The sequence below is a fragment of the Panthera uncia genome (genome assembly GCF_023721935.1).
Source record: "Panthera uncia isolate 11264 chromosome D3 unlocalized genomic scaffold, Puncia_PCG_1.0 HiC_scaffold_8, whole genome shotgun sequence".
NCBI classification, from domain to species: Eukaryota; Metazoa; Chordata; class Mammalia; order Carnivora; family Felidae; genus Panthera; species Panthera uncia.
Window position 1 is genome coordinate 17,854,348 of NW_026057586.1, and position 23,733 is coordinate 17,878,080.

The 23,733-nt window shown below is 44.7% G+C and overlaps 1 protein-coding gene across 2 annotated transcripts in view; it reads left to right on the top strand.

Annotated features, from left to right (window-relative positions):
• The window catches only part of FECH (ferrochelatase), a 37,569-nt gene that overhangs the window by 1,761 nt on the left and 12,075 nt on the right, over window positions 1–23,733 (top strand). The window contains exons 2-7 of one of the 2 annotated variants that reach the window (XM_049619874.1): window positions 4,230–4,356; window positions 9,562–9,692; window positions 9,799–9,918; window positions 11,498–11,646; window positions 19,251–19,385; window positions 22,682–22,788. In XM_049619874.1, the coding sequence (XP_049475831.1) occupies window positions 4,261–4,356; window positions 9,562–9,692; window positions 9,799–9,918; window positions 11,498–11,646; window positions 19,251–19,385; window positions 22,682–22,788 (738 nt within the window). In that variant the 5' untranslated portion in view covers window positions 4,230–4,260. The remainder of the gene's footprint in view (window positions 1–4,229; window positions 4,357–9,561; window positions 9,693–9,798; window positions 9,919–11,497; window positions 11,647–19,250; window positions 19,386–22,681; window positions 22,789–23,733) is intronic. The other variant, XM_049619875.1, reaches the window with a different exon arrangement.

Genomic DNA, 23,733 nt, shown 5'->3' on the forward strand with positions numbered 1-23,733 from the left:
CAATAAACTCTGACGTGGGCCACATACTGTATATACTGTATATATTTTTGAATTATAAAGTTGGTAGACTAATGAATTATTGTTTTTTCTTTTTGCCTTTTCTTTCCAAATTTTCAACACTGAGCATATATGTCTGTCTTTTTCTTTCTTCTTTCTTTCTTTCTTTCGTTCTTTCTTTCTTTCTTTCTTTTTAACGTTTATTTATTTTTGGGAGACAGAGTATGAGCAGAGGAGGGGCAGAGAGAGAGGGAGACACAGAATCCGAAACAGGCTCCAGGCTCTGAGCTGTCAGCACAGAGCCCAACGCCGGGCTCGAACCCATAAACCAGGAGATCATGACCTGAGCCAAAGTCAGACGCTCAACCAACTGAGCCACCCAAGCGTCCCATGTCTTTCATAATTAGAAAAAGAATCTAGAATAATGAAGAAGAATATCAGTGTTTTAATTAAGGACATTAGAACATTTTGGTGCCATACCAGAAAATAATTCTTTTTTTAAAGTCTCCCCTCCCCAAATGTTTATTAATAATCACAATATCGGATGTTATTTATGTTAATTTTAACTTTCTAAACTTTATTTACTTATTTTTGAGAGAGCAGGGGAGAGACAGAGACAGAGAGGGAGAGAGAGAATCCCAAGCAGGCTCAGTGCCGAGCCCGACGTGGGGCTCAGACTCGTGAACTGTGAGATCATGACCTGAGCCAAAATCAGGAGTCGGATGCTTAACTGACTGAGCCACCCAGGTGCCCCAGTTATTTGTTAGTTTTTAAAATGTTACCTATTTTTATAAGTACCTTTTGAAATAAATCTCATCTCCTATGTGATAGGAAGTGGCTCTGGGGTGCCTGGGTGGCTCAGTCGGTTAAGCATCCGACTTTGGCTCAGGTCATGATCTCACAGTTTGTGAGTTCAAGCCTCACATCAGGCTCTGCAATGCACAGCCTGCTTAGGATTCTCTGTCTCCCTCTCTCTCTGCCCCTGTCCCCCCACCCTCCTTTCTCTCTCTCTCTTTCTCTCTCTCAAAATAAATAAATAAACTTAAAAAAAATGGCTTCATTATATATTAAAGTACTTGTGTGCCTTGCTTTATAACCTCCCCTGCCCTACCCCTAAGCATCCAAAATATTAAATAATTTGGTTTTGGAGAACCAGTTAATACCCATGAGCCTCTTAAATCATATATATACTTTTGAATGCTTCACCTTTTGGGTTTGTCCAGGAGTTACAAAGTTTTGCTTTCTTTATATTCTCTTCTGCATTTTCCTAGTTTTATAGCTTTTATGGTTTGTAGGCCTTTAAAAGGTAGACCAGCAGTTAATGTCATAGGTAGGGGTAGAAGGGGTCCCTGGGTGGCTCAGTCGGTTAAGCGTCTGACTTCGGCTCAGGTCATGATCTCACAGTCCATGAGTTCGAGCCCCTCATCAGGCTCTGTGCTGACAGCTCAGAGCCTGGAGCCTGCTTCAGATTCTGTGTGTGTCTCTCTCTGCCCCTCCCCCACTCGCGCTCCGTCTTTATCAAAAATGAGTAAACGTTTACAAAATTAGAAAAAAATAAATAGGGTTAGAATACCTGGTCTCAGTTCATAAGTGGGCAAGTCCCTGCTGTTGAGTATTCTTACTTCTTAACCATATGCAGTGTGCCAGGCACTGTTCTTGGGTCTGGACATAGATGTAAAGATTTTTTTTCCTGATGTTCACAGCAGCCCTGCAGGGTTGGCCTGATCACCATCATTCAGATGGAAAAAGGGAGTAGTTCTCGCTTGGAGTAGTTCTTTGAGTTGCCCAACTACTCCCACACACAGCCTGTTTGGTCCTATCTGGGATTTCTGCTAGACGTCTCTGGCTCTGGAACATATGCTCTATGCTATACAATGCTGTCTGTGCCCTTGGATTTCTCGTAAGCTGTGAACTGAGTGTCTTCAGGAGTCTCAGCTCGTCCTTTGAACAATTACTTAAAACTCCTTTAGCTACATGTCTGTTGGTCGTTTGGTCAGAGACTACTCTTAGTTTCTTTGGAACCTTCAGATCATTAGGGGAGAGGAGTGTTACAGAGAAGTCCTTGAGAGGGGGGTGTATTAACCCTACGTCCTGAGCACAAAGGATCCATTATTAGCAGCATTGCCTTCTGAGAATTTGTTCGGCCACAGAGAAGAGGATTTTGTTAAGTATAGGGCATGACAACTTGAAAAACTACCCTCCCAAATTGTGCTAGGAAATACTAATGTACTAGTTGATGACTCTGGTCTCACCCGGATTCCCTTCTGCCACTCCCTTTTTAAGATTCACAGGAGGAAGGCTTATCACCAGCAGTCAAATCATGTAATGCCTAAATTCTATTCTAGTACCCCATGGAATCCAATATCTCATTCATACCAGGAATCGCAGACATTGTGGCCTGATTGAGAACCCGGTTGCATCTCATGCAGTTCAGAATTGAACTTGTCTAAAATAAGGAGCTGCGAGTTGGCTTGAGACTTCATTTGAGCAGAATTGAACTTCTATATGTCAATCTTTGCACTTCCACTTTGAGTTAATAAGGACTATTCAGCACAAGCTCACGTAATTGGCTCTGTTGGGAATGTGCACAATATGGGGAGTTGGAAATCTGGAGATACCATTCTCCTATATTTTATAGGCAGGGTAGGTGAAAAAACATCAGAGCAGGTATAGTCCCTATGCCCTAGACACTTCCAAATGAAACCAATGCCAGCACTAATCGTACGTGGCAGGTGCTGTGCAGAGTGCATCGCTGGTCTTACCTGCTGTAATCGTCACAAGGATCCTGATAGCAGGGTGTTGTCATTTTACCGGGGAAACTAAGGCTCGAAAATATATAGCCTGGCCCCAGTCACGTTGCTGGTAAGTGTCAGAGCTGCATGAGGTCAGAACTGCTGGTCCACAGCCCGAGTTCCTCACCGGGACTCTGACTTAGAAGGAGGAGGAGGAGGGCAGAAGGAGACTGATCTCAAGCTGGCTTCAAATCGGCTGGTTTGAGAATGGGTCATGTGTACGGTGTGGGGCACAGCAGTAACCACCGTCCCCCCATTGCTACCTTGAGTGTCTATTGTATAGCTTCAGTTCAATTTCACTGTATGCCGTTTAAGGATGAATATTCTTCATGGTACAACTAAGTATGGCCCATGGACTTCTCAGTCCAGGTGGGTTCTCCAGGCCCACAGCTGACTCTGGCGGGGCGCAGGACAAGAGTGCACATGGAGACCCATGTATCATATGTGGGATCGCCCGCTAACAAGCTGTGAAGTATGTTCTGTTCTCCAGTACTGGCAAATAGACCTTCGTAATGATCTGGAAGGGTGAACTGTTGAAGTCTTCAGAGTTCCCACAGAAGTGTCGTGGCCTTGGGAGCGTTGCCTCTGCTCTGTAGGCTTCCCTGCTTCTCTTTCCACTGCCAGCTGTGCCCTGAATTGTGAAGAGTCTTGTGCATTCACCCATGTGGACACTCCAGTCTAGGTTCAGGTTCTATTCTTGCTCCTGCAAATAGCTTCCTTAGGTCAAGAATTGCTCGCACTGATGGCACAATCAGCTTTCGGGAGAATAGAGCTAGGAAAGAGGCCTGTACAGTCCCTGGAGTGGGTGTGGGCTTTTGGGGACAGGGAATTCTGGGTATGGGGAGCCTGGTCAGGAATGTAGGTCATGGGCTCTGGGGTCCATGGGTCTTTGGCTGTGCAGACTGCATACCCTGTGGGGGAGGCTGCAGCACGAGGAGGGCCAGAAGGGGCCCTCTAAAGTAGAACCCCCCACCCTTGTCAGTGTCCAAGGGCAGTGCTGGGGTTCTCAGCCCTGGTGCTTTATTGGAGGAGGCTTATAGGCAGATGTGAGGTCTGTGCAACTGGTTGAAAGCTGGCTCAAGTAACACCCCGTAAACCGATGGCTCTGAACACGTCCCGCGGCTTCTCCCTTTCGTGTGAGCAGCGCACTAACTTCCGTATGCATGCGGTGATTCTCCTGAGGGATCACGTCAGAATCTGCCAGGGCAGAGTGAGAAGGTGTGTTTCTCAAAAGGCTCCGTGCAGGTCCTGAGAAGCCATCCCAGGAGGCGCCACCCCACCCCCGGCAGAGAGGGCTTGAGTGCCGAGAAACGCCGGGGAAATCACCTGTGCTATAAGCGTCTCTTTAAATTTTAAGTCCAGGACGTCTGCTCGGAGGACCCCCTCCAAAGACATTGCTTCCCAGCCGGATTTCATGCCGCTACTTTACTTTTGTCACAGTGGTGCCTGGAAGCTCAAGGGCCCGCCAACCATGGAGGGGCCAGTCGGTTGGAGCCACGGCGGCAGCTGCCACAGAAACAGCCCAGCGTACCAGAAGCCCAGAACCTCAAGTTCAACCGGGGAAGAGGTATGAATCTAATTTTAGGTACTAATAAGAACCTTTTTTTGTTGATGCACACGCCAGTGAGTGGATACAGGCTGCCTTAAGAGGAAAGCTGTGGGGGAATGCTAGTGTGGAAGGAGTGCAGAGTTGTTTTCTTGGCTTTCTTTCAGTAGCTGGAAGGCTACAAGTTGCACCCACACACGCACACACACCGCTAAGGTTTTAACATTTTGGGGGAATTTTTATAGATTTAAAAAATTGTTGTTAAAATTTTTTTCCCTGGCTTTTTTGAGATATGATTGACAAATAAAAATCCCACAGGGCTTTTGTTAAAGGACACGTAACTCAGGACCAACAGTCTGCAGATCATGTAGGAATTTAGTTCTGGAATATGTCATGTAACACAAATTTCATGGACACTAGAAATGTGTTTATGAAACTAACATAATTATACCTATGAAATGTATGTTCTGTTTAGGATAAGGAGTGACTAATCCGTCAAGAATTTATCTAGTAAACCCTGCCATTGTTTTCCACTGTTAACAGGGTGAGCGGAATTCGAAATGACATAATACGATTTGTGATTTATTAAAGGGATAAAGTACCTGTTTCGGACGTCACCCCTGCTGTTTGCGGGTGGATGTCAGCAGGCCTGGCGTTGTTCCGGACCTCCTCTTCCATCACGGAAGCCACAGCTCTTCTTAGGTCTTCCTCTCATACAGGGGCAGCACAGGACTCGAACGGGCAGTTGTTTAGCTGGGTGCCTAGAAATAGCCCACCTTAACGCTAGCCGAGCAAAAGAAGGAGACGGGTTGCAAACTAGTAACTCCTTGACAGTTGGTTCCTCTAGCGATAGAGCTATGAAAATAGTCCTATTTTGTGGTTGTTATTTTTCATTGTGTGAACTTGGGTACGTTGACTGAAGTAAACTGAGGTTTGAAGGGGGATAGAGCATTAGGGGTGGGGCCTCGGATCATCTCTTTTCCACTCTCTGGCCTCCTAAGTGATCGAATCTGGTGAGGAAAACAGGAAGCAGGGACGCTGTCTCTGTCCTGGCAGCCTGGACACCGTTCCTGTGTGTCCCCACAGCCCCGCTTTTCTCACCTTAGCCATGGTCCAAAGTGCTTTAAGTCCTTTAGGGTTTAGGGTGAGTATTTGATGTAACCTGAAGAACTGATTCAGTGTGGAACCCGGGGAGAAAAATGATTTCATTGCTATATTATCCTAGTAGCAAAAGCCAATAATATAACCTTAATATCATTAAATTAAATAAAAATCTAAAAATGTCTAAATTCCATTAAGTAATTTTGTATCATCTTTATACCAAAGAAATGGGTTCATTTTAGGACATGTAGACGGGCAAAAAAAAGATTTAAAAAAATCACCGATAATCCCACCACCCAGTGTTTTGTGTCTATGTCTGTACCGATTGATATTTATTCAGTAAATATTTACCAAAATGTGACAGTCGTGCACATAGTATTTTTTAAATTTCTTCTTTTTAAATTTAATAATATATCTACCATATAAATGTAAATATTCACCATTATGTTAATAGCATACGAGTATTTTATGAAATCACAGTTTATTTACCCATTCCCATGTTATGGGGCACTTGCATTCTTCCTAGTTTTAAAATAGTAGAGATGATGAAGTGATCAGTGTTTCTGTATATCATTCTGGTGCCAGACCTGAAGGCCTCGTGCTGCGCAGTGCTCAGACTATACCAGATGAGACCTCCACTAGACCGGGGGTCAGCCGACTCGCCTGTAAAGGGATAGATAGTGGGCCATTTGGTCTCTTTTGCTGCTATTCAACTCTGCTGTTATAATGTGAAAGCAGCCTTAGCGACTATGTAAAATAATGAGTGGAGCTGTGTTCCAATAAAACTTTATTTACAAAAATAGGCAGGGTGTGTATGTACAGATCTGGCCCGTGGGCTGTAGTTTCCCAAACCCTGTTCTAGAGGCAGCATAGATACTCAGGCCAATTACATCTTGGAGGTTTCATGAAGAGGTAGAATTTGTGTCTTTATCTTGGTGCTGACTATATACAGTATAATTGAATGATTCTGTTTCTTTATTAATTGATGATCTTAAGTTTCTGTTATGTACAATTAGTAGCTCAAAGGAAAAACCTATTTTGAGAGTCCCAGAATATAAAAATGGCAGAATGTTGAAACCTTTTCAAGCGAGAAGTTTTAAATATGTTCCCCTATTTACACTTTTACGTTCAAACAAAGGGAACTTGACATTCAGAGCTTGGTCTCAGATGGGCTCTGTCTGGAGGAGAGGAGAACAGAGACCATGGCTAAGGCTTTGCACTTCGCATTCTTGAATAGAGGGTGTCAGACTAGGGCAGCTAATGCGCCATTCGTCATGCATAACACAGTTTTGAATTAAGTGCACGTGTATTTAGGTATTTCCAAATCATGTGCATCACTTTCATGTGTAAGATCAACACGGTTTATAAAACACGGGTTTGCAGGGCAGAGTCATATCCAATTTACAGCCACTCTTGTTCTGAGCTCAGGTGTTATAGATGAAAAGCAGTTCTAAATCTCGTTTGCACATTGATACCCTCTATGGCTTAGGTAAGTCTCTTAGCCTGGGGTTTCTTAACCAGTAATCTGTTAACTGGCAGCAATCCATGGAAAGATGCGCTTAATTTATTGTGAGTCACAGATTTTGAGGGTGAGAGACAGGATCTCAGAGCACGGGTGGTCTAAGTGGAAAGATTAAGGGAGCGTTTTACAATTTCACAATATAATGAATCTGAAATTTTTAGGATTTAAGAAAAAAACCTAAACACCAGCTTGTTAATTCATTGATAGGACTTTTGGTGAGAGGAGGTGGGAAAGTTGTGGGACAATGACATCCTCCAGAGTAGTTGCTTAGTAAAAAGGAGATGAAACCCCCTTCCTCTAACCCAGTGGTTCCCAGTAGGGGTGGGGGATGCTCCCCACCTCCAACATATTTGGCAATGGCCGTGTCTGGAGACGTTTTTGGTTGTCACAACTGGGACGGGGTGTGTGCCATGCTTTCTGGCAAGTAGAGGCTGGGATGCTACTAGAACCCTGCAACATACACCATAGCCCTCCACAGCAAAGACTCATCCAGCCGAAAATGTCAGTGGTGCCGAGGAAGAGAAATGCTGTCTAAGACAGTGATGTGAAAGGCGAACTTAGTTTGTCCTTACAGTGGGGTCTAAATTAGGAGATCTCTGACTTCACTGGAATGCAGCATTCCGCTAACCCCAGCAATTTTGCCTCAGCTTGTTTTGCAAACTTAGGTTGAGAATTCAGATTTCTACCTCATTCACCTGTAGTATGTTTGGCAAGAAAACAGTTTCTTCCTGTCTGAATTTGACACACTCTGCTGCGTAACATTATCCCAAGTGTTGTTAGCACTTGTTTAAAAATTGCAATTAAAATGTCATCCTGATCTCATTGGCTTTAGCACACATTAGGGACAGTCTTCCAAACAGGATTCATGTCTGCAGGATTGGCTTAGTCGCTGCGGTAGCTGGAGGTGACCTTGATATAGGAGGCTTAGACAGCGGGACCCCTCAGCCTTTGTACCAGTGGAGTTTAAACTAAACTTCAGGCTGGTTGTTTCTCACTGCTTTATCAAGAGTGAATGGAGAGAACATCCATCCGTGCTGTGGAGTATTATTCAGCCATAAAAAGGAAAGAAGTGCTGATTCACGCTGTCACGTGGATGAACTTTGAACATTTTATGCCAAGTGAAAGAAACCAGGCCCAAAGGGCCACATGTCATGTGATTCCATTTCTATGAATAGGCAAATGCATAGACTGAGAAAGCGGAGGATTAGTTGCCAAGAATGAGACAGAGGGAGGATGGGGAATGGTTCTAGTATGTGGGAATATTTTTGGGGGGTGATGAAAATGTTCAGGAATTAGAGAGTTGTTATGGTTGCATAACTTTGTGTGTATATTAGAGAGCACTGAATTGTATTTTAAAATGGAAAACTTTATGGTATATAAATTATATCTACATTTTTACAAATGCCAAAAAAAAAGAAAAAACCAAAAAACCATGAATGGAAGAAACACTCCTTGTCCTGTAGTGTCCCCACCTGCAGACTCTTTCACTGCACGGCCCCCAGTTCTCCAGGGCCTCATCTCAGGCTCTGACCCCATGGTTCCATGTCTCTAGCCTTGGGCTTCCGGCGGCTACCGGAAGCATGCGGGCGGCACCTGGTCCCACTCTGGCCCCTTCTTGCCCCCTGAAGGTGTTTAGGAATGGAGAACTCATCCCGGCCTGACTCACTTTAGTCTGTGCAGGGTCCAGAGCTCCTCTGGGTTTTAGAGGTTCAGAGCTGGCATGGTCCTTTTGTTGATTTAACTTCCCCCAAACTACTTGATTTTCTTTTTGCTTCTTCTTGTTCCTTCAGTGCCTGATTCTTTAGCCTGGGACCTATTTGAGTAAGAGCAATTTCTTGCCAGAATCCCTTAAGCAGTCGCTCTAGGTAGAGGATCGAGAGGTGAGTGCAAAGTGAGAGGTGTACTTTATCGTACAGGAGACACTATGGGGGAACAGCAGGCTCTGGAGAAGGAAGCAGAGTAGCAAGAAATCATTTGTCAATAATAATAGTTTAAAGGGAAAGGAGCAGATAAAAGAATGAGAGATGGGCTGGTTATTATACTGTGGAGGTTTATTTTATTTTATTTATTTATTTTTTTCAAAATTTTTTAACGTTTATTTATTTTTGAGACAGGGAGAGACAGAACATGAACGGGGGAGGGTCAGAGAGAGGGAGACACAGAATCCGAAACAGGCTCCAGGCTCCGAGCTGTCAGCACAGAGCCCGACGCGGGGCTCGAACTCACGGACCGCGAGATTGTGACCTGAGCCGAAGTCGGCCGCTCGACCGACTGAGCCACCCAGGCGCCCCTATACTGTGGAGGTTTAAAAGGGAAACCCATGGTTTCTCTGTGTATGATAGAACTTACTATATGTTCCACATCATGCTAAATAACTATGCTGTCTATTCTCAAAACAACCTTTTGAGGTCGTTGCTGGACTCCCTGTATACGAGGAGACTGAAGTTTGGAGAGACCAAGTAATTTGTGTATATGGAAGGCATTCACACAAACGTTTGCTTCAGCCTCAGGACAATTTGAGCTTTATACCCTGACTCTCAGTCCTTAAAGAATGGGAGGGATTTTTGTTCAGAACTGACAACTTAATGGGGAAACATTTCAAGCCCAGAGAAGACCAGTGCCATGGATGGAGCTGGGAGACCAAGGTCAGAGTCAGAACTGGGACCGTGCAGAACCGGAGGCGTTGTGCATTCCCAGATACGCAGCCCGGTGATAACAGTGAAAAGATCTGTAGGTTTGTACCTCTGAACAGATTAGATGTTGAGTTTGCTAGCTGAACCAACAGTGTACCTTACAGAAAAATAAAAAGCTACAAGTCAACTGCATTTTATTTTATATAGGAAGCCGAAGACTGGAATATTAATGCTGAACATGGGGGGCCCTGAAACCCTGGGAGATGTTCACGACTTCCTTTTGAGGCTCTTCCTAGACCGAGACTTGATGACGCTTCCTATTCAAAAGTAAGACGCGTGGAAACACCTGCACTTATTCCTAACTTGTGTAGTGCATCTTGCCTTACGTGTACGTCAGTTCTATAGTTACAGAAAATAAATGGTTTTTGTGCCTATCTGGTGGTGACTAGAGCAGCATCATTATTTTCCATTGTATAAGAAGGATATGATGTTGAGAGAAATGCAGGGGAGAGAGAAAGCAAGTTGGGGGGGGCCTCTCCTTGAGCCCTTTCCTCCCTAGAGCTCTGGAAATGACAGTTGTCTTGACACACCTGATGTCCCTTTAAATTTTTTTTAAATTTTATTTTAGGGAGAGCGTGCAAGCGGGAGTGAGGGGCAGAGGGAGAGGGAGGGAGAGAGAATCTTAAATAGGCTCCATCCCACGACCCTGGAATCATGACCTGAGTCAAAATCAAGAGTTGGCCACTCAACCGACTGAGCCAGCCAGGCACCCCTGATGTCCCTTTAAAGATTGTTACCGATATATTTGTACTTGACCCTCAACAGCTGATTAATACTCAGGGAAGCAATGATTATTATTCATTAATAATATTGTGGCTGTCCTCTTCCTTTCAAGCCTCCCTCCTTCTTTCTTTTCTTTCTCTTTTAAAGTAGGTTTTTGTAATGAAAAATTTATACATGCACGTGATAAAAAAAATGCAAACAGCATAAACATGTTCACAGTAAAAAGCAAGTGTCTCTTTTCTTGAACTCCAGCCTCCCGGTTACCCACCATGGAGGTTACAGATGTAACCAGAAATACAGAAATCTGCAATTGTACAGATGTATTTCTGGTGACAATCCAGAAACAGTCCATGCATATCCAAGCATGTGCTTGTCTAAATATCTATAAATATAGATGTATATGTATATATGCACATATATATCTCCCCTGTCCTTTTTAACACAGATGGGAATGTACTTATGTATATTATTTAACACTTTGCTATTTTTTTTTTAAATTAACAATGTATCTTGGAAATTATTCTATAACAGATTATATAGGCCCGGTTTATTATTTTTTTTCATGACTGTATAGAATGCCTTGCCTGGTCATAACTTAATTTATTTAACCAGTGGCTCACTGGTGGACATCTATGTTGTTTACAGTGTTGCAATGAACATTCCTGTGCTGTGCATTCAACTTTGCTCACATATTCAAATGTATCTGTGATTAATATACATTTTTTTTCTTTTTTTTTTTTAATACATTTTCTTAAAGTAAGAGTATTTTTTGCTTCCCAATGTCTTACATATCCTAGTTCCTGCTAGGTGTAGGATCAGGAAGTATTAAGATAGTGGCTGGCCCGCATCTAGGGCCTGCGCCTGAGTGGTGTCCTGAATCTTCAGGGTGAGTTGTGAGAGGAACTCGTGGGGCAGAGGTGGCTAATCCCCAGAGAGTGTTTTGTTTTCTTGTCTCTAATCGAGGCCAAAAGAGCTGGCTGTCGCCAATGACCTCAAGCCTCTATTTTTAAAGGCTTGATCTTCTTAGGCTCTTCTTACAATTTTGCTTATCTTTTCTATTGAGTAGTTTCTGAGGTTGCTAAGGTGGAACAAAAGCCACTTACCTACCTGTTAAATGATTTAGTAAGCTGGCACCAATCATCGCCAAACGCCGGACCCCCAAAATTCAGGAGCAATACCGCAGGATCGGAGGCGGGTCCCCCATCAAGATGTGGACTTCCAAGCAGGGAGAAGGCATGGTGAAGCTGCTAGATGACTTATCCCCCAACACAGGTACAGTGTTTCTTCACTAACATCTCAGTTTTGTTCTTTCAAAGTAGGTACAAAGTTCCAAATGCTATTGGACGGAACATGGAGTTCTGTCGGTTTGCGGGGGTTCCTACATGGCATGTGATCACTTAGCTCAGTTCTCGAGGCACTATCCTGGCCTTGGCTGTGGAGCCTGTTCCTTCCTTATGTTAGATATGGAAGAGCCCAAGGTTTGGAACATTAGTTTCAAAAGGAAGCTTGGTGTGTGTGTAAAGTTGGGCTAGGTTATAAGGAAGAGGCCACATCCCATGTATACAAGATGCGTATGTCATTGCTCTGGAAAGAAGTCTTGGGGCTGCTGTCACTGCTTTTTCTTTCTGTGTGGAGAGATGATTCGATCAACAGAGCAGAATTAGCTGCCATTGTGCAGCCGCGAGACCGTAAGCATCTTCAGTGACTGTTCTCGGCTCTCGGCAACACCAGCTAGTGCGAGGTCCTGAAAAGAGGATTGTGTGTGTCTGGAGACTGTCCTCCGAGAACTGCTAAGGCAGAATAATAATGTGCAGAATGCAGCAGTCACTATAGGAATGAATTGTAAGTGCCGTGTTTAATTGCATTCCAGACGCCATTGATTGTGGGACCCACCATTGTTTTTATATATACTAAGACAAAAACTCTGCCGGGTAGTTTTGAGACCACGTCTGTTGCGGGTGTGCACCAGTATGAGAAATGTTCAATCAAAAAATGTGCATTGTAGGACACATGAGATACATTCATTACAGATACATCTTGGGGCTTCCAGATCAGGACAGGCGTGTGACACAGTGGCCACCCTCAAGGACAGTGGCCCCACCAGGCAGGCCTAAAAGCATTTCCCTCTTCTCTGAGAAAACACCTCTAAGTGTCACCTCAAGCTGCTCTCAGAAGCCACCACGTCCCATCGCACACAGGGACAAGGGCTGTAGCCCTCAGCTCATCTCACTTGGAAAATTGCTCAATCATGCTTCTGCGTATTGAGTTTGCTTCCTGCCTTGGCCGTGGCTCAAGGGCATTTCTTACTGCCGTTCAGCCACACGTCCCACAACGTCCCACAACGTATCTTGAAAATGTTAGACGAGGGACACTCACCCACCTGATAGAGAAGAAACCGTCTCTCTGGTCATTAACAGTTTATCACGATAAAAGGTTTAGTGTGAATCAGATCTGCAATTGCTCTGCTGTCTCCAGTGGACAGAGGAGGTGGCAACATGCCATTGTTTCTGTTGGCCTGGTCGTGCAGGCTCCATCACCATCGAGGACCCTAGCAGAGCTGTTAGAGTTGAAAAAGGAATGTGGATGGACGGCATCCTTCCCACCTCCTCGCCCCTCCGTGCTGGGGCTGCCGGGTTGTCCGGACCAGACAGGCCAGCCGTGGCCCCAGCCTCCTGGGTTGGCCTGGAAAGAGTCCTATGGAATGACCCGGATTTAACCCACTGCCCCACTTACTATCAGACGTCTGATTATTCCCATCTGCGGCCATCTAGTACAAAGGAAGTTGCAATCATCTAGATTCTAGGATTATTCCCTGCTTTGGCAGGGACCAAAGAATAGTAATAATCCATTTCACATTTTCATAGAATTGTGAGAGTGATTTTTAAATTTTTTTTAATGTTTTTATTTATTTTTGAGACAGAGACAGAGCATGGGCAGGGGAGGGGCAGGGAGAGAGGGAGACACAGAATCCGAAGCAGGCTCCAGGCTTCGAGCTGTCAGCACAGAGCCTGACGTGGGGGCTCGAGCTCATGAACCGTGAGATCATGACCTGAGCCGAAGTCGGACGCTTAACCGACCGAGCCACCCAGGCGGCCCTGTGAGAGTGATTGTTAAAACATGAGTGATTGGTCATATGACCCTCTATCCTATAGAGACTTACATGAAGAAGGGAGTTGATTCTTCAGTATAACTTTGAGGATAAGTTTAGGGTGTCTGAGGCACCGGCAGCTCAGCGGCTTGCCTGTCCAGTCACTTTACTAATGTCCCAAGCAATCATGCTTCCTCCTTCCTCACGCCATTCACTTGCCCTTTTGCTCACTCACGTACCTGTTCGTTCACATATTCATTCCCACTTCCGTCCGTCCTTCCACCCAGGCCCACCACCGGGTATTTATAAGCACTGGCTACACGGGGGATAAAGTAGTGAGTGAGTCACACCCTTACCTTCATGGAGCTGAGCTTCCTGGTAGTTTTCACTGAGGCAGAGAGTAAATTCTCTAGGGGGCTGCTTTTAGTTCCTCTAGAACTTGGAAGTTTGTCCAGGGCCTGGTCCTGAGAGGGCTCTGGTACCGGTGACCCTGCGACCTATCGCCGTCCTCTGTGGTTCACGTTTGGAGCCCTGTGAGCAGGCAAGTTAAATTATTGCTGTCGCCTGCATGGTAGGTGGCCCCCTGACAGCTTTGGCACACCTGCTGTGGGGTTAAGGCTGTGGCGCTTAACGAGGCCCAAGAATGTCCACTCATTGATTCGTCAGTGGCACCTTGAGTGCTTCTCCGTCCTGCTTCTCGATACTGCTTCGATACTTCGGCACTTCGATACTGCTTTTCGTATTCAAAACCGCGGTTTCTACTTAGGAGCTCCCAGGCCAGTGGGAGGGACCGCCGCTGCAGGCTCGTCTGTTAAGTGACAGAGAGAAGACCTCGTAAGACTTACCGGAGAGATGCTACGTACAACGAGTATGAGGGCCGGTGGTCGCACAGAATGCAGATGTAGGAAAAATGAGGTGGCTTCAAGGCTTGGAAACTGCCTTGGGGGAGCTTTGTGCCGAAGACCCAGATTCTCAGGGGTGGCTCTGTGGCTCCTTCAGGGGCTCGCCCACATTATCTAGGAAGAGATTCTGTGTACTTCACAGATGGACCTGAAGCCCAGTCACAAAGACCCAGGTGCCTCACCCCCTTGGTATGGCTTTTCCTTCCCGCTTTCTGGCTTCTCTGCCTCTCCTCTGTTCCTGTCCTTCTTCTTCCTCCTCCCTTCTCCTACTTTCCTACAAAATTGTAAAGTATACTTTTTTTTTTTTTTTTAATGTTTATTTACTTTTGAAACAGACGGAGACAGAATGTGAGTGGGTTAGGGGCAGAGAGAGAAAGACACACAGAATCTGAAACAGGCTCCAGGCTCTGAACTGTCAGCACAGAGCCCGACGTGGGGCTCGAGCTCACGACCTGTGAGATCATGACCTGAGCCGAAGTCGGATGCTCAACCGACTGAGCCACCCAGGCGCCCCTAAAGTATACTTTTAAACTGTGTCTATTTGTTTATTGGGAAAGATTCTCTTTCGGCAAAACAATGTGATGATAATGGACGGAAATGTTTCAAGCTCTCATTTTTAAAAAAAGTTTATTTTATCTGTTTTGAGAGAGAAAGAGAGGGAGAGAGAGAGAACATGCGTGCGGGGGGGTAGGAGCAGAGACAGAGAATCCCAAGCAGGCTGCACGCCGTCCTCACAAAGAACGATGAGGGGCTCAAACTCAGTGAACCTCAAGATCATGACCTGAGCCGAAATCAGGAGTTGGACGCTTAACTGAGCCACCCTGACACCCCTCAAGCTCTCATTTTTTAGGGAAGTAGTTGTGGCTTGGTGGCTGGTATAGAAATTGCAGCTTGCACTGGCTTTGCATAGAATTGACTACTAACTCACAGGGTCAGTTTTATGAGGGAATATAACTTGGAACTGGTTTCATGTGGCTACACCACATTATAGGAATTTAGGGAATACAGAAGGAAATAGATGAGAAGTGTAATCATTTCACAAAAGTAAATCTAAAATACATTCAAAAGATGATCGTTTAGTTACGTAGAATCTGACCGCTTTTCACGAAGCCGTACGTGCTATCCTGTAGAACTCTGTTCTTTTTTTTTTTTTTTTTGTAGAACACTGTTCTTTACAGGATGCTTGATGGGGAGGAGGGTGGCTCTTTTCAGATGGGGCTGGCTTCCCCGGTCCTGGTTGTAGGACTTTAGGCAGATGACTTACCCCACGAAGCAGCATCTTGAAAATGGGGGTGGTAACAGAGCCCCACTTCTGGGATCATTGTGAATATTCAATACGATAATCCCGAAAGGCATCAGCCTGGGGCAGCGTACGTGACAAAAATTCCTTAACTGTGAGCGTTTAGTATTATTCGTCCAGGGCATAGGGCTCGTGATGTGATACAAATTAAAAAGCATTATGCTATATATTTCACACCTTTCTCTCAAAGAGTCACGCACAAATCAGACATTTGAATTGTTATGCAGCTAAACTGATGGGCTGGAAATGAATGAAGTTTCACTGTTCAAAAATCCAATTCTGAGTTCTTTTTTTTTTTTTCTTTTCCTGGGTCTCACCAAAGACTGTTTGCTGGGCAGTGGTTCCAAGGGTGGACTAGGCTGGGCCAGTGAGTCGTGTGTTTTGGTCTCACCAGAGCAGATGCGCCCCCTGCCAGCTGTGTTGGTTAACATCCGTAGGCTATTTCTGTCCCTGTGCTCCTGCCGGTGACCTCCAGCTGCGGTGTGAAACCCATCCCAACTGGCGAGGGATCTTTGGGAGACATTTGTTCTTTCCTCGGGACAGGCCTGGTCAGAGAGGGAGCACAATGCCACTTGCCTACAGTCCGCTTGTGCAGGCCATCTTCAGTGAACAGTTTAGCCAGTCTTATCTGTTCCTTCCAGAGTATTTTACTCACCCTCACTTCAGAGTGAGGCCACCACCCTGCCTTTATCTGCAAGGGTGTCCCCTCCACCTCTCTTGTCTGCAACGAACTCCCAGGCCCCAGGCATTGAGGCTGCAGCTTTTGGAAGGTGAAAAGAGAATGCCAGAAGCTGGTTGGCCTGTAGCCTTGGAGGATCTTATGGTAGAAATCTAATAATAGTATTAGCTGAAAGTAGATTAGAAAGGAAATTCCACTTCAGCCTCAGCTTAGATGCCCCAGAGCTCCTTAGAGATGGGCTCGATATGGGGTGCCTAGGTGGCTCAGTCGGTTGAACGTCTGACTTCAGCTCGGGTTGTGATCTCATGGTTCGTGAGTTCGAGCCCCACATCAGGCTCTGTGCTGACAGCTCAGAGCCTGGAGCCTGTTTCAGATTCTGTGTCTCCCTCTCTCTCTGTTCCTCCCCTGCTCACGTTCTATCTCTCAAAAGTAAATAAATATTAAAAACCAAAACAAAAGAAATGGGCTTGATAGTGTGAACGTTGGCAGTTTTAGGATGAACCACATAATGCTCTCATTTGGAGTTTGCTTACGGAGTCGTGCCCTCTGGTGTGTTTCAACTACAGTTCACCATTTTAGGCAACAGAACGTAAACTTGGTGGCCTAGAAAGGACAGACAGCTGAATATGATTCTGCTTATACCCCCTCCTTCCTCTTTTTGCGGTGCCCAGCCAGAGAATGTTGGACCAGCCATCCTTCCATGTGCGCACGTACTTCTCCCTCCCACCGTCTGCTCCCGTCCTTGGGAACTTGCGCCATCGCTGCCGGTTCCCCGTGTCCAGTCACTGTGGAATGTTTTATACAGATAGGTGAACAACGGGCGGTTCTCTTTTCCTTCACTTCAACCGGAATGTTTCTCTTTTCCTTCTTGGGGCAGTTTAGTGTCCTGTGCTTAGTGGCAGCCGCTGCTAATGCTTGGACAGTAGCATCATCTTGGTTCTGTTATTATTTAATGTTTATGTAGTGTATTCTCAGTATCCTCTCCGAGTGTGAGTTGGGTGTTATCCTATGAAATGACAGGTAATGTGAGGAAACTTTCAGTTTTATGATTTTATAAATGCCTAAGAAATTGTGTGGCGGTGGGTACTTAAAAAAAAAATTTTTTTTAATGTTTATTCTTTTTTTTTTTTTTTTTTTAATTTTTTTTTTTTCAACGTTTATTTATTTTTGGGACAGAGAGAGACAGAGCATGAACGGGGGAGGGGCAGAGAGAGAGGGAGACACAGAATCGGAAACAGGCTCCAGGCTCCGAGCCATCAGCCCAGAGCCTGACGCGGGGCTCGAACTCACGGACCGTGAGATCGTGACCTGGATGAAGTCGGACGCCTACCCGACTGCGCCACCCAGGCGCCCCTTTAATGTTTATTCTTGAGAGAGAGAGAGAGAGAGAGAGCGTGAACAGGGGAGGGGCAGAGAGGGAGAGAGAATCTGAAGCAGGCTCTGGGCTCTGAGCTGTCAGCTCTATGTGGGGCTCGAACCTACGAACCGTGAGATCATGACCTGAGCTGAGGTCGGACACTTAACCGACTGAGCCACCCAGGAACCCCTTGTGGTGGATACTTTTAAGATACAGGACAAAAAGATGGAGAAGGACAAAGGAGGGACAGGAGAAGGTGTTTGTAAGGAACACATGGGGAAGGAGTGCAAAGCTGTGCACTGAGTTGGGCTGTTTAAGTGCTCGGAACATTTATTTCAAATCTGAATCAGTGCCCCCAGTTGTGTGTGTGTGTGTGTGTGTGTGTTTCAAAATATTTATTTTGAGAGAGAGAAAGCGAGCATGTGAGCAGGGGTGGGGCAGAGACAGAGAGAGAAAATCCCAAGCAGTCTCCATGCTGTCAGAGCAGAGCTCCATGCAGGGCTCAAACTCACGAGCCTGAGATCATGACCTGAGCTGAAACCAAGTGTTGGATAGTTAACTGACTGAGCCACCCAGGTTTTTTAACCCAGTTAAAAAAAAAAAAAATGTTTATGTATTTATTTTGAAAGAGAAAGAGAGCAATAGTGAGTGCAGGTGCAGAAGGGAGAGAGAGAGAGAGAGAGAGAGAGAGAGAGAGAGAGAGAGAGAATCCCGAGCAGTCTCTGCTGTCAGCCCAGAGCCCAACATGGGGCTCCATCTCATGAACCAAGCACAAGATCATGACCTGAGCCAAAATCCAGAGTCAGATGCTTAACCGACTGAGCCACCCAGGCACCCCCTCAGTGCCTCCAGTTTAAGCTTTGTTGTTGGGTTTCCTTAATCTATTAAATGAGGAGAATCATTTCAGTCATTTGTTATCCACGCATTTCTGTTGGGTATCCCAGAGCTTAACTGGGAACAGGAGGAGGGAACCGCGGGTGGTGAAAACAGGCTGGGGGGCATGGAAGGGGGTAGGCTCTGGAGTTGGGGAGACCCACATTAAATTTCAGCTCAACCACCTGTGAGGTGTGACTTTGGATAGGTTCATGAACCCCTGAGAGTTTCAGTTTCCTTATCTGAAAAATGGGGTGTAAGTGAAAGAAAAAATACAAGCAAAGCCTCCATCAGTGTCTGGTATGTAAGAGGAGGCTGAACCTCAGGAATAAGTGTCAGTTCTTCCTTCCTTTGAGTCTCTCTTATCTCAGCCAAGAGCAGAGAATAAGGAACAGAAGCTTGAATTTTAAAAACTGCCGTGCTAATTAAGTAAAGGGATGTGTGTGTGGCGGGATGGGGGGTGGGGGAGCTGATCCCAGAAAATAGTGATTAAAAGTCCACGCACTAGCTGAAGACTGGATAAGATCCAAGGAATATTCTAAACTTACCCACATTATCAGCCTCAGAGGAAATTAGGTTAACTGTTCTTTGTTCCGGGCTTTGCATTATGTTTGGCGACTCCAAGGAATCTATATAAAGATTAATACTTTCTCCTCTCCACACATGCTTTCTAATAGCCCCTCACAAATACTATATTGGATTCCGGTATGTCCATCCTTTAACAGAAGAAGCAATTGAAGAGATGGAGAGGGACGGGATCGAAAGGGCTATTGCCTTCACGCAGTATCCACAGTACAGCTGCTCGACCACAGGTGAGCCTTCCCCTTGGCAGCGGGACGGTGGGTAGGGATGGCCCCGGCAGTGGTAGCCGGGGGACCTGGGTGTGGAAGGAAAGGATAAGTCATTTTCAATTTGAATGGCAAATCCAGCCCGTCTGCTTTAAACACGAGAGTTCAGGTCAGTCCATTTGAAATCTCATGGTTCATCTGTCCCCTGAGTTATGGGCCAGTCGGCCGGGAATTACAAACGGTGGGTGGAAGGCGGTCTGCTGCTGGTCCTTCAGTGCAGTTGTGTAATGGATCAGCGATGAACCTTAAGCCGCTTTCTATGTTTTCGTAATAAACCTTACTTTGATGGCAACCCTAGTATTCTTATTAACGTAACAAAGGTGATGGCTGCTTCCATTTTGAAAGTGGAGGTGCCCAGGTAGCACTAGAGGTATTGGTGTGTGTTTGCGTTAAGCTTCATTTGTGGGCTGACTTACTGGTTAAACCAAAGCCCAGCCCGAGGTGCCCTTTGTAAACTTCTCTCCGCGTTCTAAACTTTGGAAAATATTACCGTGTGTTGCTTACTATGTATTTAGCTGGAGCTGGAGAAAATAATCATGTGTTCTGTTCTCTGTATCATTGGTAATAGGTAAAGCTTCTTACTGTTGCCCACAAATACATTTGTTTGCCTTCTGTTTCAAGGATGGGGATCAGCATATTTTTACTCCCAGATTGCTTTTGGATGTTGGTGCATCTTATTTCTATAACTGTAAAGAAAAACAAAAGGCTGTTGGAGGAAATATTCAAAAGCTGTTGTGTGCCTTAAATGTTTGTTCAGAGCCCCTATGAAAATGCCTGAGTTTTCAGACACCCTCAAGAGTTTGAGTTGTGACTTCTTTTGGAAATATACCTCTACAACTTAAAATGTCTGGTAACATGTTATTGGATAATGAATCAGATTTTATAAATTTCTAAGCATACTTTTGCGTTGCTTTAAAAAATATACCTCAAACGTAGATGTCTGCTCTAAAAATCAGACAAGTTAAGAAGATGATTATTTGTATGACAGAGGATTGACTACGGGTTTCATTTCACAGCTGACTCTACCAGTATGTTTCAGGTGTTGGTGAGTTTTACTGGTACACCTCTTGCGAGAGGGCAGGTACATTTCACTTCTGAGACGCGAAAGCTCTTAGAAAGCACATCCATTCTTTGAGACCACGAAAGTGTTGTTTACCCGTTGTGTCATTTAGACACACACATTGTTGGGGCACAGCCAGTATAGGCTATGTATCAATCACATACAATTGTTTTGGTTCTGTTTTCCGCTTAATTACTACTTCTGCTAGTTTAGCAAATGTTTCTGAGTGGCCCTGAAGAACTAATGTGGCTTCCAGAAGTCCTTTTGTGGCTTCAGAAGTCTTGAAAATGATATTCACCTGTAAAATGTGGCCTGCAGTATGAGTGTGATGGTGACTTCTCCAGGATTTCTGGAGAGATTGTTTTTGAGCCGGCAGCAGACTCAATTTGGATTTATCTGACTCGCTGTATTCCAGAATGGAACTCATTTATCTTTCTGAAAATTAAGTTTTAGGCTAAGTGTACGTTTGATTTAAATATGGCTGTATCCTGGCCAGTATTTTATTTTATTTTATTTTATTTTATTTTATTTTATTCTTATTTTTTATGTTTTTATTTATTTTGAGAGAGAGGAAGAGTGTGAGCAGGGGAGGGGTGGAGGAAGAAGGAGAGAGAGAATCTTAAGCAGACTCCATGCTCAGCATGGAGCCTGACGTGGGACTTGATCCCACGACCCCTGGGATCATGACCTGAGACGAAATCAAGAGGCCGACACTTAACCCGATTGAGCCACCCAGGCACCCTACCGGCTGGTATTTTAACATGGAGACATATCAGATTCACAGTCCTCGTAGTTAACAGAAACCAGAGGATGGGTACTGGGAAGCAAGGAAACGCTTTGGAACATTTGCCCTATGTTAAGATTGAGGAAGAGGCTCTGTGTTAGGGTGAGTTGCATAGGATTAGCCTTAGCCCCAACGCCAGCTCCACTAGGCCAAGAAAATGTTGAATTGTGTGGGTACCACCTGCCTTCCTTCAGTCTTTGAGTTTTTGTGATTTTGACCTCTTGGTTAAAAAGACAAGTTTTGGGGTGCCTGGGGTGGCTCAGGCGGTTAAATGTCCGACTTCGGCTCAGGTCATGATCTCACGGTCTGTGAGTTTGAGCCCCACGTCGGGCTCTGTGCTGACAGCTCAGAGTCTGGAGCCTGCTTCGGATTCTGTGTCTTCTCTCTCTCTCTATGCCCCTCCCCCACTCTCACTGTCTCTCTCTCTCTCTCTCTCTCTCTCTCTCTGTCTCAAAAATAAGTAAACACTAAAAAAAAAATTTTAAAAAGACAAGTTTTGTTAGAGTACTTGTAAGGAGTTGGTCTCCATTTAACTTACTCTGGGAAATGATGAAAATCTTGTAGAAACAGGTAGAAATAAAGAATGCTCACATAAACCTTAACAGTCTGCTCTCAATAAGATAGTATTCTTATCAACAAGTCATTTAGGGGCACCTGGGTGGCTCAGTCCACTAAGTGTCCAACTCTTGATCTCAGCCCAGGTCTTAATCTCATGGTCGTGAGTTCAAGCTTTGTATTGGGCTCCACACTGGGTGTGAATCTACTTAAAAAAAAAAAAAAAAGAACCCAAGTCACTTTAAAAGATGGCTGTAAAGCTTTTATTGTAACGTAGAAAATATGAATCACATCATATTAAGTAAAAATATCCTAAGTACTCGGAATACAAAATTGCATACATACTAAAATGACAACTTCGTGAAACAAAATAGCTATAAAGGAAAGTAACTAGAAAGAACTATGCTGGAGTAAAATGATGAGTGTATTAGCATGCTGGGTCATGGCCAGTTTCTTTTTTACTTTCTTCCCTACCTCCTACATTTCCTGCTGGGGTTGATTACCTTCATAATGTGTGTGTGTGTGTCGGGGTGGGGTGGGGGAATTAACATGCTTTTGGTTGTTACAACTGGTCTCTGCAAATAGCGACTGCTCATATTTCATAAATACTCTGCTGTCGTGTTTCTCACTAGAAATGGCCTCACTGGTCTTTGAAAAGCCATTGAAATTGATTGCTTTTTAGTGATCTCCATTTGCAGGGTAGTTAAATCTATATGCATTTTAGAGCATTGAAATAACTGCGATTAGACTGATTCAGTATAGAAGCAGTTACCTATGTTGACCTTACTGCCTTCCCTAGTCTGTTCTTTATTTTCACTATAATCAACGCACATCTACTACGTGGTCCCCTGTATGTTTCAGGCAGCAGCTTGAATGCCATTTACAGATACTATAGTGAAATGGGAAGGAGGCCTGCGATGAAGTGGAGCACAATTGACAGGTGGCCCACACACCCCCTCCTCATTCAGGTAAGCCAGCCCCTGCCAGCAGCTTCCGTCAGCCCAGCTTCCAGCGTGGGTCAGGTTCTGGTCCCTGCCTCGTTTGTGGCGTCCCTCTGAGCCTCACCGTTCTTTTGCTTAAATGGTGTGCTGGGATTAAAACACAGTATTAGAGTCTTCATTTATTATGACGAGAGAAAATAATTATAAAGGTTTAAAGGTTAGAGTCTTTCCTTTCTTCACATTAACAGTGTTAGTTCCAAACTGTAGCAGAATTGTGTCCTGAGTTTTGTGTTTCCCAATAACCAGGACATTAAAGGTTATACGAAGTGTTTCCGTTAATTTACATAACTGGGTGACCAAGAGATCCTGTATTTTCTAAAGCCTTTAAAATGACAAAATGTTTGAAAATTTTTTAAAGGTACTAAATCTACACATTCTGACATGAAAGTAGATTTAACATTTCAATTGAGAAAGTCATGTATTAGAAGAAATTTCACATTTTGCCTACACAATTATATTTCCATCAACAGGTGCTTGATTTTTGGAGAATCAGTTAAAACTATAATTCAGAAGCCAATAGCTTTGAATTGGTGTTATTATATCCTTTTTTGCCATTTGTACAAGAGTACTATTGGTAATTACCCTAAAACGTACAAATATAGTTTTTTTCTGTCCAAGGACGCTTCTGCCTGTGAGTTAGTTTAGGTAGGAGACATATTAAGTGATTCGGGTTTCATCCAGTCTGTTTCACTCTGTGGACATTCTGTGGAAAGATCCCAGGTTAACATCTTTTTTAAAAGCCTGGAGTCGCTTAAAATCTCTACCACTAGATGGTGCTAGACATTGTTTAAAAGCAGGCCTGCTCTTCCCCTGGAGCAGGCCAGGTTCCTTGGGCACCAAGGTGATGTCAGGGGTTAACACTTAGATTGAAAAACAGTTTTAAGTGCAAATGAAAAGAAGGTGCCTTCCCTT